We start from the raw sequence: 18,433 nt of genomic DNA, 5'->3' as shown, positions 1-18,433 counted from the left end.
TAGAGCTCTGAGCTCCATTACGGACTCAGCGTTGGTAGAGGGAGGATAGAGCTCTGAGCTCCATTAAGGACTCAGCCTTAGTAGAGGGGGGATAGAGTTCTAAGCTCCATTAAGGACTCAGTCTTAGTAGAGGGGGGAATAGAGCTCTAAGCTCCATTAAGGACTCAGCCTTAGTAGAGGGCGGAAAGAGCTTTGAGCTCCATTAAGGACTCGGCATTAGAAGAGGGGGATAGAGATCTGAGCTCCATTAAGGACTCAGCCTTAGTAGTTGGGGGATAGAGCTCTAAGCTCCATTAAGGACTCAGCCTTGGTAGAGGGGGATAGAGCTCTGAGCTCCATTAAGGACTAAGCGTTGGTAGAGGGGATTGAGCTCTGAGCTCCATTAAGGACTCAGCTTTGGTAGAGGGGGGATAGAGCTCTGAGCTCCATTAAGGACTCAGCCTTAGTAGAGGGGGGATAGAGCTCTGAGCTCCATTAAGTACTCAGCCTTGGTAGAGGGGGGATAGAGCTCTGAGCTCCATTAAGGACTCAGCTTTGGTAGAGGGGGGATAGTGCTCTGAGCTCCATTAAGGACTCAGCCTTGGTAGAGGGGGGATAGAGCTCTGAGCTCCATTACGGACTCAGCGTTTGTAGAGGGGGGATTGAGCTCTGAGCTCCATTAAGGACTCAGCCTTGGTAGAGGGGGGATAGAGCTCTGATCTCCATTAAGGACTTGGCCTTGGTAGAGGGGGGTTAGAGCTCTGAGCTCCATTACGGACTCAGCCTTGGTAGAGGGGGGATAGAGCTCTGAGCTCCATTACGGACTCAGCGTTTGTAGAGGGGGGATTGAGCTCTGAGCTCCATTACGGACTCAGCCTTGGTAGAGGGGGGATAGAGCTCTGAGCTCCATTACGGACTCAACGTTGGTAGAGGGAGGATAGAGCTCTGAGCTCCATTAAGGACTCAGCCTTAGTAGAGGGGGGATAGAGCTCTAAGCTCCATTAAGGACTCAGCCTTAGTAGAGGGGGGATAGAGCTCTGAGCTCCATTAAGTACTCAGCCTTGGTAGAGGGGGGATAGAGCTCTGAGCTCCATTAAGGACTCAGCTTTGGTAGAGGGGGGATAGTGCTCTGAGCTCCATTAAGGACTCAGCCTTGGTAGAGGGGGGATAGAGCTCTGAGCTCCATTACGGACTCAGCGTTTGTAGAGGGGGGATTGAGCTCTGAGCTCCATTAAGGACTCAGCCTTGGTAGAGGGGGGATAGAGCTCTGATCTCCATTAAGGACTTGGCCTTGGTAGAGGGGGGTTAGAGCTCTGAGCTCCATTACGGACTCAGCCTTGGTAGAGGGGGGATAGAGCTCTGAGCTCCATTACGGACTCAGCGTTTGTAGAGGGGGGATTGAGCTCTGAGCTCCATTACGGACTCAGCCTTGGTAGAGGGGGGATAGAGCTCTGAGCTCCATTACGGACTCAACGTTGGTAGAGGGAGGATAGAGCTCTGAGCTCCATTAAGGACTCAGCCTTAGTAGAGGGGGGATAGAGCTCTAAGCTCCATTAAGGACTCAGTCTTAGTAGAGGGGGGAATAGAGCTCTAAGCTCCATTAAGGACTCAGTTTTAGTAGAGGGGGGATAGAGCTCTAAGCTCCATTTAGGACTCAGCCTTAGTAGAGGGCGGAAAGAGCTTTGAGCTCCATTAAGGACTCGGCATTAGAAGAGGGGGATAGAGATCTGAGCTCCATTAAGGACTCAGCCTTAGTAGTTGGGGGATAGAGCTCTAAGCTCCATTAAGGACTCAGCCTTGGTAGAGGGGGATAGAGCTCTGAGCTCCATTAAGGACTAAGCGTTGGTAGAGGGGATTGAGCTCTGAGCTCCATTAAGGACTCAGCTTTGGTAGAGGGGGGATAGAGCTCTGAGCTCCTTTACGGACTCAGCCTTGATAGAGGGGGGATAGAGCTCTGAGCTCCATTACGGACTCAGCGTTTGTAGAGGGGGGATTGAGCTCTGAGCTCCATTAAGGACTCAGCCTTGGTAGAGGGGGGATAGAGCTCTGAGCTCCCTTACGGACTCAGCGTTTGTAGAGGGGGGATTGAGCTCTGAGCTCCATTACGGACTCAGCCTTGGTAGAGGGGGGATTGAGCTCTGAGCTCCATTAAGGACTCAGCCTTGGTAGAGGGGGGATAGAGCTCTGTGCTCCCTTACGGACTCAGCGTTTGTAGAGGGGTGATAGAGCTCTGAGCTCCATTACGGACTCAGCCTTAGTAGAGGGGGGATAGAGTTCTAAGCTCCATTAAGGACTCAGTCTTAGTAGAGGGGGGAGAGCTCTAAGTTCCATTTAGGACTCAGCCTTAGTAGAGGGGGGATAGAGCTCTGAGCTCCATTTCGGACTCAGCCTTAGTAGAGGGCGGAAAGAGCTCTGAGCTCCATTAAGGACTCAGCCTTAGTAGAGGGGGGATAGAGCTCTGAGCTCCAGGGATAGAGCTCTGAGCCCCATTAAGGACTCAGCCTTTGTAGCTGGGGGATAGAGCTCTGAGCTCCATTAAGGACTAAGCGTTGGTAGAGGGGATAGAGCTCTGAGCTCCATTAAGGACTCAGCTTTGGTAGAGGGGGATAGAGCTCTGAGCTCCATTAAGTACTCAGCCTTGGTAGAGGGGGGATTGAGCTCTGAGCTCCATTAAGGACTCAGCCTTGGTAGAGGGGGATTGAGCTCTGAGCTCCATTAAGGACTCAGCCTTGGTAGAGGGAGATTGAGCTCTGAGCTCCATTAAGGACTCAGCCTTGGTAGAGTTGCGATTGAGCTCTGAGCTCCATTAAGGACTCAGCCTTGGTAGAGGGGGGATTGAGCTCTGAGCTCCATTAAGGACTCAGCCTTGGTAGAGGGGGGATTGAGCTCTGAGCTCCATTAAGGACTCAGCCTTGGTAGAGGGGGGATTGAGCTCTGAGCTCCATTAAGGACTCAGCCTTGGTGGAGGGGGGATTGAGCTCCATTCCATACAAAGGACACAGACTGTCTTTCATTTGCCAGCAGTGCAAAGGTCTTAAATTGAAATATGGAGCTATTAGCATTCCTTGATGGATAAAGGTCCTGTAATAGGGATACTAATTTATGAGCAAATGTAATCTCACTAGCGCATAATGAATTGTATTGGAACAAATAAATTGCTTGAATGTCAAGTTGATGGCATGGCACTAGTGCAGCTGTATTTTACTCGGTTCCTCTGACAGACAATTAACCACCGGGCAGCACTTAAAAAAACGAACAGAAAAAATACATATGCCCATCTGCGGTTGACTGCAGTGGGACTATGGATGTTTCCCAAATAGCACCCTATCCCTATATAGTGGAGCATAGGGCTCTGGTCAAAATTAGTGCAGTATAAAAGGAATAGGGTGCCATTTGGGAGTCAAGCTATGTGTGAGGAGAAAGGCAAGCCAAGCTATGTGTGAGGAGAAAGGCAAGACAGCGCTATGAACCAAATTAAACCAAATTGCAGTGCTGTCATGTTAATAATGCATGGTTGGAGGATCTGTCCTTCACCGGAGGCCCTGCAACTGAGGCCTGCCTGGGAAAATACTCCAACTTCCACAGGCTTCAAAGCTACATATAGACTGTGTCCCAAATTGCATCCAATTTCCTTTATAGTGTAATACTTTTGACCAGAGCCCTATAATGCACTATAAGGAATAGGGTGTCATTTGCAACACACCAGAGATATCCTATAGCCTGTCTCTCAGCCTTTCCTTTCTCTGTGTCTCTGTTCAGAGGGGAAGCCTCTAGTTTCTACATTATATTCTATGCTGCCAGGAGTTCAAGAGTTGAAGCCTAGCTGGAATGCTTTTGGAGGTTGCACTGGGGCTAAGGGTTTAGGGAGTAGGGACCCGGACTCCAACATTTGCATAAATAAAGGCCTATGGCACATTGATAATGCAAGTTCACAGCTTGGCAGCCACATTACTGGCTAAAGGTACTGTTGGAATAACTGTTGGCCATGAAATGTTTTCCTCAAAAGTGACGGTAGAAAAGGGAACAGCCCAATCACTGCAGGTATGCTGTGCACAGCTGGACAGCATTGTTGTGGTTCCTTTTACTAAATAAGGTGATAGAGGATGGACAAATGGTTTGCTCTGAGCGCTTGTCATTGGTGCTTGGATCCAGGCCACCTTTCTGAGCCTGCTAGTTGGTTATAATGTTAAGATGAATGGCTGCCTGAACCTATTGTTGTAGGCAACATAGGCACAGAACACAGCGGTATTCCCTCTGAGGAGCCGCTGAGGTAATTACGGAGCTTAATTCAGTCAAATGTAATAGAAAACACTTATTGACATCTTTAAAGCTGGAATCGTTAGCGGTGGAAGTGCCACTTCCGTTTGTGATATTACAACAACAAATAAGCTACTACAAACAACGACCACTGTTTCTTCCCCTCGGACATCATTGCACGCGTGGCAGAGCAGCAGAATTTGTACTGCAATTTTTTAGCACAGTATGTGTTGACCGTGCAGAGACTCTGTACCTGAGCGGAGCTGTTTGATTCGCCCGTTGCTGCTGTTGATATCTACAGGCAGGAAGTCTTTGAACCAGGAGATCTCTGGGTCAGGGTTGCCACTGGCAGCACACAGCATGGTTGCTGTCCTGGTCTTCTCCACCACCTTCAGCTGGGGACCCATGTCTATGGTGGGGAACCCATGAGGGATCTGGTCCTCTGGAAAGAAAGAGAAAGAGTTGTGATGAGTATATATATGATATAAAAAAATGCCCAATCTTCATTTGATCACCCTGTTGTTGCAGGAAATGCATACTTTTAGTGTATCCATAGTTTAAAAAGGCTTCTAAAGTTTGTAATTTCCACTTTAAAATTCAGATTTGATTTGCCCTAACAAACCATTTATCAACCCTTACAAAAATATCCATTCATGATAATCCATACAATAATTCACATTGCCTGTTGCTGCAGGATTACTTTCCTGCTGTGAGAAACTGATCCTACACCTGTATTCTACAATGTCTATGGTATGAAAAGGTTGAGAAATACTGAGCTAATGCACCAGTCATCCAATGCATGCACGCACACACACGCACACACACATACACACAGAGCCAGTGACTCCTTCTATCACATCTTGAGATATGAGACCACCCCGGCAGTCAGGGTCTGTGCTCTCCTTGTTGATTGGCCTGTGCATCCCACAACCTTGAGCTGCGATGAGGTGGTCACCTTTAAAACGCTGTGAAATCCAGCCCTAATGTAAATATCGCTAGGCCAAGGCGGGACTAATCCACCTACGGAATTTCTCGTCATGGATCTGTGGAGAGTGTGAGACGCAATTTCACTCAGGCCGGATTGCATTCAGATAGAGAGAGGGCCCTGCTCCGACTATCTGCAGGGGTAAGTGTGGTCAAAAGCCAGACTGCCAAATTACGGATGAAAATGTAATCAAATCAATGCCTGAAATCCCATTCCATGCTTCCCTTCTTTTCCATGGTGTGTGGAAAGGGGAAAGATACCCCATCTCCAGGTGCTCTAGAAAGCAAGGAAATACATTGGAAGGACCTTGAAATAATTGATGCCAGAAAACTAGTGAAGATAGGACCAGAATCTGTACCAGGCTTGATGTTTTTATCTAAACCTGTTTGATTTGCCTCTTGCTGCTGTTGAAATAAAACGTTACTTGTTCAGAAACAGTATTGTCAATTGAATCGTGTCCCTCTGCCAAGTTCTCTGTGTCACAGGTACAGTATTGAACGGCCTTCAACGGGACAAGCTAGAGTACATTAGAGAACAACACTTGCTGCATCGGTGACACTGCAAAAGACATCTGCGACCGCAACGGCCAGCAGCCAAGCCTGTATCGATGAGTAAGGTGATGTGACAGCACTACCTACATCCCAAATCGCACCCTATTCCCTATAGTGCAGTATAGGCCCTGGTCAAAAGTAGTGCACTATAAAGGGAAAATGGTACCATTAGGGACGCAGGCCACTAGGTGTCGTTAGCCTTGTCTGACAGTAACCTGACAACGTGAGAGATGGAGACATTTGTGATTCTGTCAATGACAGGTACTGCAGAGGAGAGAGTCACCCTTACAGAAAAAAACAGATGAATTTCACATTTAAACATGTCAAATGTGATCTTATGTGAAGCTAATGTGATAACATGAAACTAAATATGAAAATGTGATCTTATGTGATGTGTTCCAGTGTTTTTTCTTATGGGCAACAGCAAGGAGTGTAGAAGGGTCATTTATTAGGAGAATGGTGTCTATTGGTACAGAAACCCAATCATTCTCTCTGGCACCATGAGGAGACAGAGGATGTGTACTATAAAGGGAATATAGTTTTTTTGGGATGCATCCAGACTTGTTGATATTTACTGTGACCAAAAGCATCACACTCACACATACAGTGAAGTGCAGATACGTATGCTTGTGCAGTACTAGTGACATAACCAACATTGAGACAATCTATTCATGAGTAGATGTTTTATACTCATGATCTATGCATGATTCTATAAGATCTTTCACCATAATGTGAGAAAATGTCCAAAAGATGTGCTGTACCATCTGAGGACAATATGTACGTCCCAAATATCATCCTATTTCCTTTATAGTGCACTACTTTTTACAAGAACCCTAGGGGCCCTGGTCAAAGGTAGTGGACCATAAAAGGAACCGATTGGCATTTAGGACACACACAATGACGCAAATGTCTGGTTCCGAGAGAGTTGGAACAGTACAGAAGAGTACAGTGACACACTGGCGAATCCTTTAATGAAGAGCTTAAGACTGGCTGTGAAAGGGAGGGAGGATCCAGTGGAGACAGAGAGAAATGACCCAGAGGAATCTGAGGAGGGGTTGGCTAGTTGGGCTGTTAAGCAGGTTGGCTGGCTGGCAGGTGGGTTGGCTTTGGGAAACACTGAGCCTGTCAAAATAACCCAGGGGACTGAAGAAAGGGGTTGACTGGGCGGCTGGCTGATTGGGATTGCGGCCTGGGCAGCTGGCTGACTGGATGGCTGATTGTCCCTGGGAAACACCTAGCCTATCAGTGCTGCTCCCTCGCTGGGCTCTGACTGAGGCAAGAACAGCCTCTTCTTTCCATCCTCACATAATAAGAGTTGGAGCTTAACCATTTGGTGTCATCTCTATTCACACTGTGGAAGAAGTGCATTGTCATCTGGTGAGGATGCCATGAGGAACCGTTCGCCCATGTGCGTCTTTGTCTGTTCAGTGTCACATTAAGAGATGGCAGACTGTAATAGTACCCCAAGGGAAGGTGGGGATGTTCCCATAAAAAAAAACTACAAGGGGACCATCTCTCTCTCTCTCTCTCTCTCTCTCTCTCTCTCTCTCTCTCTCTCTCTCTCTCTCTCTCTCTCTCTCTCTCTCTCTCTCTCTCTCTCTCTCTCTCTCTCTCTCTCTCTCTCTCTCTCTCTCTCTCTCTCTCTCTCTCTCTCTCTCTCTCTCTCTCTCTCTCTCTCTCATGCTGGCTCTCTCATGCTGGCTCTCTCTCCTGTCTTGGCAAGTGTCACTCTCCCAAGAGCAGCCCAGTGAATTCATTCTCTTTTAGAGCCCTTAGTTTGTTGATTCTGAATGGTCTGTGACAAACTAATGCTGTATTTCTAAAAAAGAAAGGGAGTGAAGAAAACACTTGAGTTATCCAGTAGTTATATAAACTCCATCAGATCTCAGATGACAGTCACGGCTAACTATTCTCTACCACAAAAGATGAATGGCAGACGTGTTGTTGCTCATGGAAGTGTTGTATTTTCCTGTCAGCTTGACACTGGATATGAATGCCTGAGATTTGTTACTATCATAAATGGTATGTTCACTAATAGCTACCCAGTAATGTATTTCTAAGGAGGAAAATCACTATAGCCTAGTTAAAGCAGACTGAAAGCTGTGCTTACAAGTGAAACAATAGTGAGTACAGCATTAACCAGGCTAGGATTACCTATTCTTTGGAAAAGGTACCCCACCTAATCTACCCACTATCTTGGAAGGAATTCTTCAAATTGAGGATTGTAGTTTCCCACCCAGCTAATCTCTCTATAGAATGAGAGCTACCATTGTGAAGCAGCTGATAGTCTGTCAGTTAGAAGCTATTTACACACAAGAGTGATGGTGTACAGACATGTCCTGTCTGTCTGCCCCTGTCACTCAACATGCGTTGTCCCAAATGCTACCCTATTCCCTATTTAGTGGACTATTTTTGCCCTGGGCCTATATGGGTCTGGTTAAAAGTAGTGCACTATATACGGAATAGGGGGCCATTTGGGACGGAGACAAACTGCTGTCAACTTGCCCTCCATCATCTCTTTATCAATAGGGTAGGGTAACCAAAACTTCTTAGCACGCCATTGTAAATGACTTAACTGTCAATTTCCATTCCTGTTGTCTTGCCATCTCTGTCTCTGCTCCCACTCCATACCTGGGAGAGAGAGAAGGATTTCACATGCCTCAGCATGTAATCCCATAGGTTCCTTTACTGCCATCGTCTTAAGGGAATACTGACTGTCTGCTTTGCAGGAAAACAAATATGCCAAATGGTAAACAATATTTAATGGAACGGTTCACTGTAGTATTGAAAACAGTATAACAGTATAATGCAGGACAGTAACTTAGAACTCTCCTGTCTGTGACTACACATAACTTAGCTACAATGATGGCTTTGTCATGCAGATACTACTTTGTCATCCCAAACAAGACACGTCAGCACCCTGACCCACAGCCATGTTGAGTCAGGTGAGTGCTGGTTGGTTGGTTAAGAACTATCTGAGAGAGAGAGAAGCAGCGTCTGAAATGGCACCCTATTCCCTAGATTGAGTACTACGTTTTCTGACCAAACCCACTGCACCAGCCAAAGTCTGACCTAAGTGTAACGGCTGGTGGTTGAGCCGTGATGCCCAGGGCATGTTGCGAGAGAGAGGAGCAGAGCCTCTCCACACTGAGACTATTGTTCTCTACAGTAATGCTATGACAAGGTGTTTGGCACCAGCTACAGCCACACATTCCTCATGTAATGCACCAGCCTGCTTAGTACAGAGCACACAGAAACACGATCAGCCCAGATGAAGACAGGCCGGGGGGACAGAGGAGGGACTTGGACAGGGGTTGGGGGTGGAGGATGGTAAAGACACACAGGGCTACAGGAGATGTACATGTATGAGGCTGAGTGTCTAAAGAGGCCTCTGCTCCCCTAGCTACAGTACGCGAATAGAGGCCCAGATCATGTACAGGATGCTCAGAGCTCTCTGATAGGCCCTGGGGGCAGACATGGTGATGCCAGTATCCCTGTCCCCCCTGATGGCTACTGCTACTTAATGACCTATTCTGATACCCTCTCAGCCTCACTTTGACAGTCAGACACAGGAACATTCAGGTCTACAAGTCAACACAGTCAGCAAAGTCTCCCCTCAATTGATGGAGTGCCCTGAAAGAAAAAGTGCACTGGTGATGGGTGGCCAGAGAGAATGAAAGAGAGGGGAGAGGGGGGGCTGGTTGTGAGTCATTCTGTAATGTCTGAAAGACACATGTCAGGTTTAAGTTAAGATTAGTTTGGTTTGTGCGTGTCAGGTACAGAAAAGCACCTGTCACCACATGGACGCATCATTAAGCAGCAGCTCTCGTGGTGCTGTTTACATGTTGGGAAATGAGCCAGGAGCCAGCCAGCCATGCTCCGTCCAGACAGACAGAGAGAGAATTCCCCTGATAATGAACTCTGAGTTGTTGTGCTGCCAAATAAATATAGAATTACAGAATCACAGAACATTGACTTGATTGAGAATGTACATTCTAGTAATTATATTTCTATGTATGCTGCTCTCTTGGTTACTGCAGGCAGATGGGACCTCTCTACTGAGTGTCTATAAGGGCTGACAGGTCGCTCAGACGATCCCAGTTGGGTATAATTTGCCACCCAGGACAGGTTGCTCAGACGATCCCAGATGGGTATAATTTGCCACTCAGGACAGGTCGCTCAGACGATCCCAGATACCAGATGGGTATCGGTTACCACTTAGGATTTTCCCAGAGAATCTGTGGCTGGGGGGTATTGAGGACATAATAAGACGGTGGTGTGTATGACTGGAAAGTTTTACTGCCGAACAAGATTATCCTCTTACCATTTTGCAGTAGGTACAGTGCATTCGGAAAGTATTCAGACCCCATTCCCCTTTTCCACATTTTGTTAAGTTACAGCCTTATTCTATTATGGATTAAATGAAAATTGTATTAAAATAAAAAAAAATAGGAATACCTTATTTACATAAGTATTCAGACCCTTTGCTATGAGACTAAAATTTGAGCTCAGGTTCATCCTGTTTCCATTGATCATCCTTGAGATGTTTATACAACTTGATTGGAGTCCACCTGTGGTAAATTCAGTTGATTACACCCACAGTTGACGTTGCATGTCAGAGCAAAAACCAAGCCTTCAAGTACCTATTTTTATAGCGGGAAAACACCATTATCAATGGGATCGCAAATGTGATTATGCATGTAATGCTTTTATTATAAAGGTGCACAATTATCTTCCCCAAACGTGCTGCTTATTAGGTTGCCAGTTAGGCTCTAAACACCTTGTAAAGCGGATTAATGTGCTTAATTTTAAGAAGTTATTTGGCCACTTTAGTTGTGATACAAACCTTATCAAAACAGATAGGCCTATGGGCTAGGCTACATGAGGTGTGCAACAATGATTAAAAAAAGTTGCAAAAGGCAGTTTCTTATGCTGGTCATAATTCACGAGTGATAGGCTAATATTGTCACCCATCATTTAATTTTGTCTTTACATACACTAAATAATATATGTGTGAAATTTGTTTTGATTTAGAATGGACCATTATCATACACCTGTCTCGAATCAGGGACAGCAGAAAAAAATCTACGCACTTAAATACGAATGGAGGACGATTTTCCCGTGGTTCATTTTCATGCCAGCCAGGTAGGCTATACTCCTGTTGTAAAGAGAAGCAATGTGCTTAATATTAGGAAAGTTGTGAAATAAATATAGTAGGCCTAGTCTATAGAAATCTGATGGGATCATCCTCTTTTTAATAGAGGCCAAAACTCTGTATTTTTCATGAAATCATAACCTATAAAAATGTAGCGCAACATGAGCACATGGCTCTCATGAAGTGTTTGATTAGATTTTCAACTACATTTGTATTGATGTCAGAGTGATGATAGGGACAATAGAGTGCTGAGTACCAGGCAGTTAGCACGTTTGGTAGGCTACTAATGACCATGAGTAGCATCAGAGCTTGGAGAAGCCTAATTACCGTGACTAAACGGTCACATGGAATTTGACTGCCTTCATGACTTCGTGACCGCCGGTGTGACGGTAATATGGTCAAAGCAAACAACCCTAGTGGTGGCAGCATCATGCTATGGGGATGGTTTTCAGCATTGGGGACTGGGAGACTAGTCATGATCGGGGGAAAGATGAACAGAGCAAAGTACAGAGAGATCCTTGATGAAAACCTGTTCCAGAGCACTCAGGACCTCAGACTGCGGTGAAGATTCACCTTCCAACAGTACAACGACACTAAGCACACAACCAAGATAACGCAGGAGTGGCTTTGGGACAAGTCTTTGAATGTCCTTGAGTGGCCCAATCAGAGCCCAGACTTAAACCCGATCAAACATCTCTGGAGAGATCTGAAAATAGCTGTACAGCAATGCTCCCCATCCTACCTGACAGAGCTTGAGAGGATCTGCAGAGAAGAATGGGAGAAACTCCCCAAATACAGGTGTGCCAAGCTTGTAGAGTCATAGCGAAGAAGACTCAAGGCTATAATTGCTACAAAAAGGCTGCAAAAAGGGTCTGAATCCTTATGTAAATATTCTTATTTTTTTACACATTTGCAAACATTTCTACAAATCTATTTTTGCTTTGTCATTATGGGCTATTGTGTGTAGATTGATGAGGGGAAAAACGATTAAATCCATTTTAGAATAATGGTGTAACGTAACAAAAAATCAAGGGGTGTGAATTCTTTCCGAATGCACTGTATATACCTGCACCATTCTGTACCATGTGTGCAAATCACAGAAGCAAAAAAAAAGATATATATATATATGATTTACTTCAATAGTACATCGGTTGCACACATAACTGAGATATAAACAACAGCAATTGGGGATATGTTGACCACAATTCTATTCGACTACATTTCCCATGGCAGTATTATGGGGGCATATCCCCTATACCCACATATCTAACAGTGAACCACCTAATTGAAGAGCATGAAGCCCCTTTGTTAGCTTTAAAGCAGTGCCACCCTGGCCAGCTCTGGCCCCAGGCTAGCAGTGGTTTAATTCATGACAAATCTGGTGTTCTGTGGCTCGGGAGCAGGCGGCGAGAGAGTGGTGGGCAGGGAGGTAGGGAGAGATTTAAAACAAAGAGAACACACCTTTACTTTCCCCCTCGTGATATTTCCAACAGCCTCCTCTTTCCTCCTCATTCTTCCCGTCATCCTCCTCCCTCCTCCCCTCCCTCCCCCCACCCCTCAACTCCACTTTAATCAAGGAGATGCCAGAGAACCCCAGGGGGAATTATATGCTCTTAATAAGATCTCCCTCTCTGGCAAATTAAGAGCGCCAACAAGTCATTATGTCAGGGGCAGAGAGAAGGGGACAAGATGGAGATGGTGGGGGGAGAGGTGTATGTGTATGTGCTTGTGTGTGTGTGTGGTTACTCATTGAAGACAGTCAATAGGTGACAGGTGTACAGCCACAGAACTCAGATGAGAAAGGAAGTTCAACAAAGAGAGATATTGTGGAGGGACAGGGAGAACATTCACACAGCCATTCACCAATAAAAGCAACAAGTGCCTCCCACATAGGCTGTGTACTGTTCTCTAATGGGAAGAGATTGACTCCAGTTGTAAAAGGAAAAGGCTTGTGAGAGCTCAGGCCACCCACTGCAACATGTCTTAGAGATGCACTGAGAGAGAGAGAGAGTCCCAAATGACATCCTGTTCCCTTTATAGTGCAATCATTTTGACCAGGGCTTATTCCCTATTTCATCCACAATATAGGGAATAGGTTGCCATTTGGGATGCAACCAGTATTTGGGATTCAGGCAGGAGCTCTGTAATCTAACACTCCATGGGATCAGTCCAACTCTGACAGACACTGACACACCGTCCCTCAACCTGTCCCTCAAACTGTCCCTCAAATTGCTACACCGTCAGGGCGTAATTGGGACTTGAGTGGGGGCGTGACACGGTGACTGATAACACCATGGTAACACCATGACTGTTGACACAGCAATCGGAACCATGGCGACACTGTGTGTGTCCCAAATGGCACCCTATTTGGAACAGGGCCCATGGGACTCTGGTTAAAAGTAATGCACTATATAGGGAATATGGTGCCATTTGGGATGAATGCCCTGTATTTTCTTCCCAGGAACTGTGAAGAATAGGGCATCACACAGGTAGCTACTGAGAGGAATATAATTTCCTGTTGTCTTCCACAACCAAAGCCAGGCTTCCGAGATTCACTTGTTATCATCAAGGATAATTAGTTGGAGGAATGTATTTGCATTACGAGTTTCTCACTCTCCCACCTCTGAGTGTCTAAACATGCATACACACACCACACCACACACACACACACACACACACACACACACACACACACACACACACACACACACACACACACACACACACACACACACACACACACACACACACACACACACACACACACACACACACACACACACACACACACACACACACACACACACACACACTTAAGCAACACAGCTCCTAATAAGCCTTTAATAGCTGCTGTTTGAACCGAAGCCTTTGAAGAGGACCCCTGAGGTTTAGGTTAGTCAGCAGAGTTTACTCATACAGTAGACTAGCACGTAACACTTTACACCCTGGACACATCTGCATAATTACTCATCACCTACTGGAGGTGTGTGTAATAGTGTGTGAATTTGTGTATTGTATGCTAATCATGTTACTGTGCATTGTGTGTGTGTGTGTGTGTGTGTGTGTGTGTGTGTGTGTGTGTGTGTGTGTGTGTGTGTGTGTGTGTGTGTGTGTGTGTGTGTGTGTGTGTGTGTGTGTGTGTGTGTGTGTCAGCACTTCGGTGGATCTTACAGAGTAGTGATGGCTCAGAGTGTTGCGTGTTCAACCCCAGTAATAGGCACTTTTAAAAAAACTTTTTTTTACCCCATACCAAACCGGAATGCCTGAACTTAACCTAACCATTTGTAATGAATGCCTGAACTTAACCTAACCATTTGTAATGAATGCCTAAACTTCAGCTAACCATTTGTAATGCATGCCTAAACTTAACCTAACCATTTGTAATGAATGCCTAAACTTAACCTAACCATTTGTAATGCATGCCTAAACTTAACTTCTTCGATATAGGGGGCGCTCTTTAAATTTTTGGATAAAAAAACGTTCCCGTTTTAAACAAGATATTTTGTCGCGAAAAGATGCTCGACTATGCATATAATTGACAGCTTTGGAAGGAAAACACTCGGACGTTTCCAAATCTGCTAAGATATTATCTGTGAGTGCCACAGAACTGATGCTACAGGCGAAACCAAGATGAAATTTCAAACAGGAAATGCCCCAGATTTTGAATGCACTTTGTTCCAATGTCTCCTTATATGGCTGTGAATGCGCAAGGAATGAGCCTACACTTTCTGTCGTTCCCCAAGGTGTCTGCCACATTGTGACGTATTTGTAGGCATATCATTGGAAGATTGACCATAAGAGACTACATTTACCAGGTGCCCCGCTTGGTGTCCTCCGTTGCAATTATTGCGCAATCTCCAGCTGCGTGCATTTTACCATGTGGTTCAGAGGAGAAACCAAACTGCCACGAATGACTTATCATCGAATAGATATGTGAAAAACACCTTGAGGATTCATTCTAAACAACGTTTGCCATGTTTCTGTCGATATTATGGAGTTAATTTGGAAAAAAGTTCGGTGTTGTAACTTTTTTTACCCTGTCCCAAACCCGAATGCCTAAACTTAACCTAACCATTTGTAATGAATGCCTGTACTCAACCTAACCATTTGTAATGAATGCCTAAACTTCAGCTAACCATTTGTAATGCATGCCTAAACTTAACCTAACCATTTGTAATGAATGCCTAAACTTAACCTAACCATTTGTAATGCATGCCTAAACTTAACCTAACCATTTGTAATGCATGCCTAAACTTAACCTAACCATTTGTAATGAATGCCACCCACCCACCTACCTACCAATCCATCCCATACTATGGCAGTGATGATCATGAGCCTTTTTTAAATGAATATTCCAAAGCCATTCCACTGCTCTCTGACAGCAACCCCACATACAGCCACCTGCTTGACATCCCAACAGGAGTGAGAATCAAAGAGCAATAGATGGCAAGATATCACCATTAATTAACTCTCCAAATAACATGATTTAAATAACCAACAGAAGAACCTGACCTGAGACCTGAGCCCTAGGACCATGCCCCAGGACTACCTGACATGATGACTCCTTGCTGTCCCCAGTCCACCTGACCGTGCTGCTGCTCCAGTTTCAACTGTTCTGCCTTATTATTATTCGATCATGCTGGTCATTTATGAACATTTGAACATCTTGGCCATGTTCTGTTATAATCTCCACCCGGCACAGCCAGAAGAGGACTGGCCACCCCACATAGCCTTGTTCCTCTCTATGCTTCTTCCTGGGTTTTGGACTTTCTAGGGAGTTTTTCCTAGCCACCGTGCTTCTACACCTGCATTTCTTGCTGTTTGGGGTTTTAGGCTGGGTTTCTATACAGCACTTTGAGATATCAGCTGATGTACGAAGGGCTATATAAATACATTTGATTTGATTTGAACAATACAACATTATGTGGGGGAAAGCATGGAGATTATAGCTGCATCCCACAAGATACCCTTTTCCCTGTCACACCCTGATCTGGTTCCCCTGTCCTTTTGATTGTCCCCACCACCTCCAGGTGTCCCTTATTATCCCTTGTGTATATATCCCTGTGTTTACTGTCTCTCTGTGCCAGTTTGTCTTGTTTGCCAAGTCAACCAGCGTTCTTCCTTGCTCCTATTTTACCCAGTCTCTGTTTGTTTCTAGTCCTCCTGGTTTTGACCCTTGCCTGTCCTGACTCTGAACCCGCCTGCCTGACCACTCTGCCTGTTCTGACTCGGACTTTGGACTCGGATCTGGTTTCTGACCCCTGCCTGGCCTGACCTCGAGACTGCCTATCGTCTAGTACTGTTTGGACAATGACCTGGTTTATGAACTCTCGCCTGTTCCCGACCTGCCTCTCTTTGCCTATTCCCTTTGTTCTAATAAATATCGGAGCTCTACCATCTGCCTCCCATGTCTGCATCTGGGTCTCCCCTTGTGCCCTTATAGTACGAACTGGCCATGACAGACCCAGCAGACTTGGACCAGCTCCATCACATTATCTCCCTGCAGGGAGCCACCATTGGGAGGCATGAGGAGGTACTTCAGGACCTTTTGGAAGGGCTTCGTTCCCTGACGGAACGCCATGACCAAGGGTTCAAGGCGATAATGCAGCAAATCAGTGAATTAGCTCATAGGCAGCACGCCACATCTGACACCTCCCAACCACTCAATAACCTTTCTATTAGTGGTGAATTGGTTCAACCTACCCCGGCTTCCCGAGAGCCGCGCTTACCTCTTCCATTACGTTATGCAGGCAATTCTGCTACCTGTCGGGCGTTCCTTTCCCAGTGCTCTCTCATCTTCAAACTCCAGTACTCTTCATTCCGGTCGGACCGATCGAGGATAGCGTATATAATCACGTTAATGTCTGGAAGAGCACTCTCCTGGGCAACTGCTGTGTGGGAGCAGCAATCTGCTGTGTGCCAAAGCTTGGAGGAATTCATCTCAGAATTGAGGAAGGTTTTCGATTCTCCGGTGCCGGGAGGCGGCTCGAAAACTACTGCAGGTATATTAGAACTCACGTAGTGTGGCAGACTTTTCACACATCGGCCGCTGAGAGTTCGGAGGCTCTGTCCGACACCTTACTCTATGGACTGTCGGAGGGGATAAAGGACGAGCTCGCAGCTCAGGAAATACCACTGGAACTCGATTCCCTTGTTGCCCTTTTGATTAGGATTGATGGCCGCCAATGAGAACACCGGTATGAGAGGAGGTCGGGCCTCGGGAACACTCGTTAGTTTGATGATGGCACTCGTCCTAAGGAATCTGGAAATCCCCAAAGTGTGTATTTCTGAGGAGAGCCGAAAACACCCGAGGTTCCCCGAGAATCATCAACAACGGTTTATCGGTTGGGAAATGCTCACGTAGGCTGAGTTCAAACTGTTGTCTGTACTGTGGAGGGGCAGGACATTGTCGTGTCTTTGTCATCATTAAAATGAAGACTGTTAGATTATCAAATCAATTCTCTGTAATTATCATTACGTGATTAACTAACCAGGTAAATTTAATTAACTAGGAAGTCGGGGCACCAATGAAAATACTCAGATTACAAAGTTATAATTTTCCTAATATAACTTTCAGATATTTTAATATCTGATCAATTAGTCTTCTAATTAATGAGGTATTCTTACCTCAAGTTAGTCTCATTCCAAATGTCATAAATTGTTGGTTATCTGCACGAACCCAGTCTTCACTATGAGTCACCCATACATCAATTGTCTCAATCATTTATTTATTAACTAACTAAATAATCACAAAAATGCACACACAAACAAACAAAGTAGATATGGTTATAAGGAAATGATAGGGGATTTGCCCTAGTGGGCTAAACCGGCATGGCGGCTTGGTAGACAAAGGGACTGAGAAGGGCGCGCAAGACAAAAGAGTCACTACACAGTTGATAATTAGAATAACAATTGAACTGCTAATCGTTTGCACATGAACACTCACTCATTCGGGAATAATTGCATTCAATATATTTATTTACGCTCAGTGTGTTGTCGTGATCTCTGTTGAAAGTTTGTTTCTGTTGGAGTTTGTCCGCCCTCTCTCTCTCTTCCGTGGATAGAATGGATAGTTCACAGAGTCCCATTCAGACATGTTTTTATAGATAGATGTTTCAGCAGTTGTCGGCCTTCGCAATCTATGGTATAGAATTCCTAGCTGCAGACTAACATTTGCTCTTATTCTGTCGGATCGATATATATGCCATTTAGATCGATAGTCTCAGAGTGTAACCATGGTTAAGCGATTCAGCAATCTACTCAAATCTTAGCTCCCACTGTGATGAGGTACTGGTCTGGTCTCAAACCTTAGCCCTCTCCTGGTAATTGAGGTAAACTGGTCTGATAGGAAATCCTTCAGGTGGGGGTTATATTCGTAACAGCTCGTAACAGCTGTCCCATGACGCCAGATCAATGTCTGTGCTCATGGGGCGGGCCAATGATTTAGTTAAACTCCAAAGGGAATTGGAGTTTCCTTCATTAAACAGCTTAAAATTACATTACATA

At 45.4% G+C, this 18,433-nt stretch overlaps 1 protein-coding gene across 15 annotated transcripts in view; it reads right to left on the bottom strand.

The window, feature by feature from the left end:
* Positions 1-18,433, bottom strand: part of ptprfa (protein tyrosine phosphatase receptor type Fa) — a 346,903-nt gene that overhangs the window by 194,539 nt on the left and 133,931 nt on the right. For all 15 annotated transcript variants that reach the window (XM_052461048.1, XM_052461037.1, XM_052461059.1 and 12 more), the window contains exon 5: positions 4,490-4,678. In XM_052461048.1, coding sequence (XP_052317008.1) covers positions 4,490-4,678 — 189 coding nt within the window. The remainder of the gene's footprint in view (positions 1-4,489; positions 4,679-18,433) is intronic.

This window comes from Oncorhynchus keta, chromosome 1 (assembly GCF_023373465.1).
Source record: "Oncorhynchus keta strain PuntledgeMale-10-30-2019 chromosome 1, Oket_V2, whole genome shotgun sequence".
In the NCBI taxonomy this organism is placed as follows: Eukaryota; Metazoa; Chordata; class Actinopteri; order Salmoniformes; family Salmonidae; genus Oncorhynchus; species Oncorhynchus keta.
This window is presented reverse-complemented; position numbering and strand designations above follow the sequence as displayed.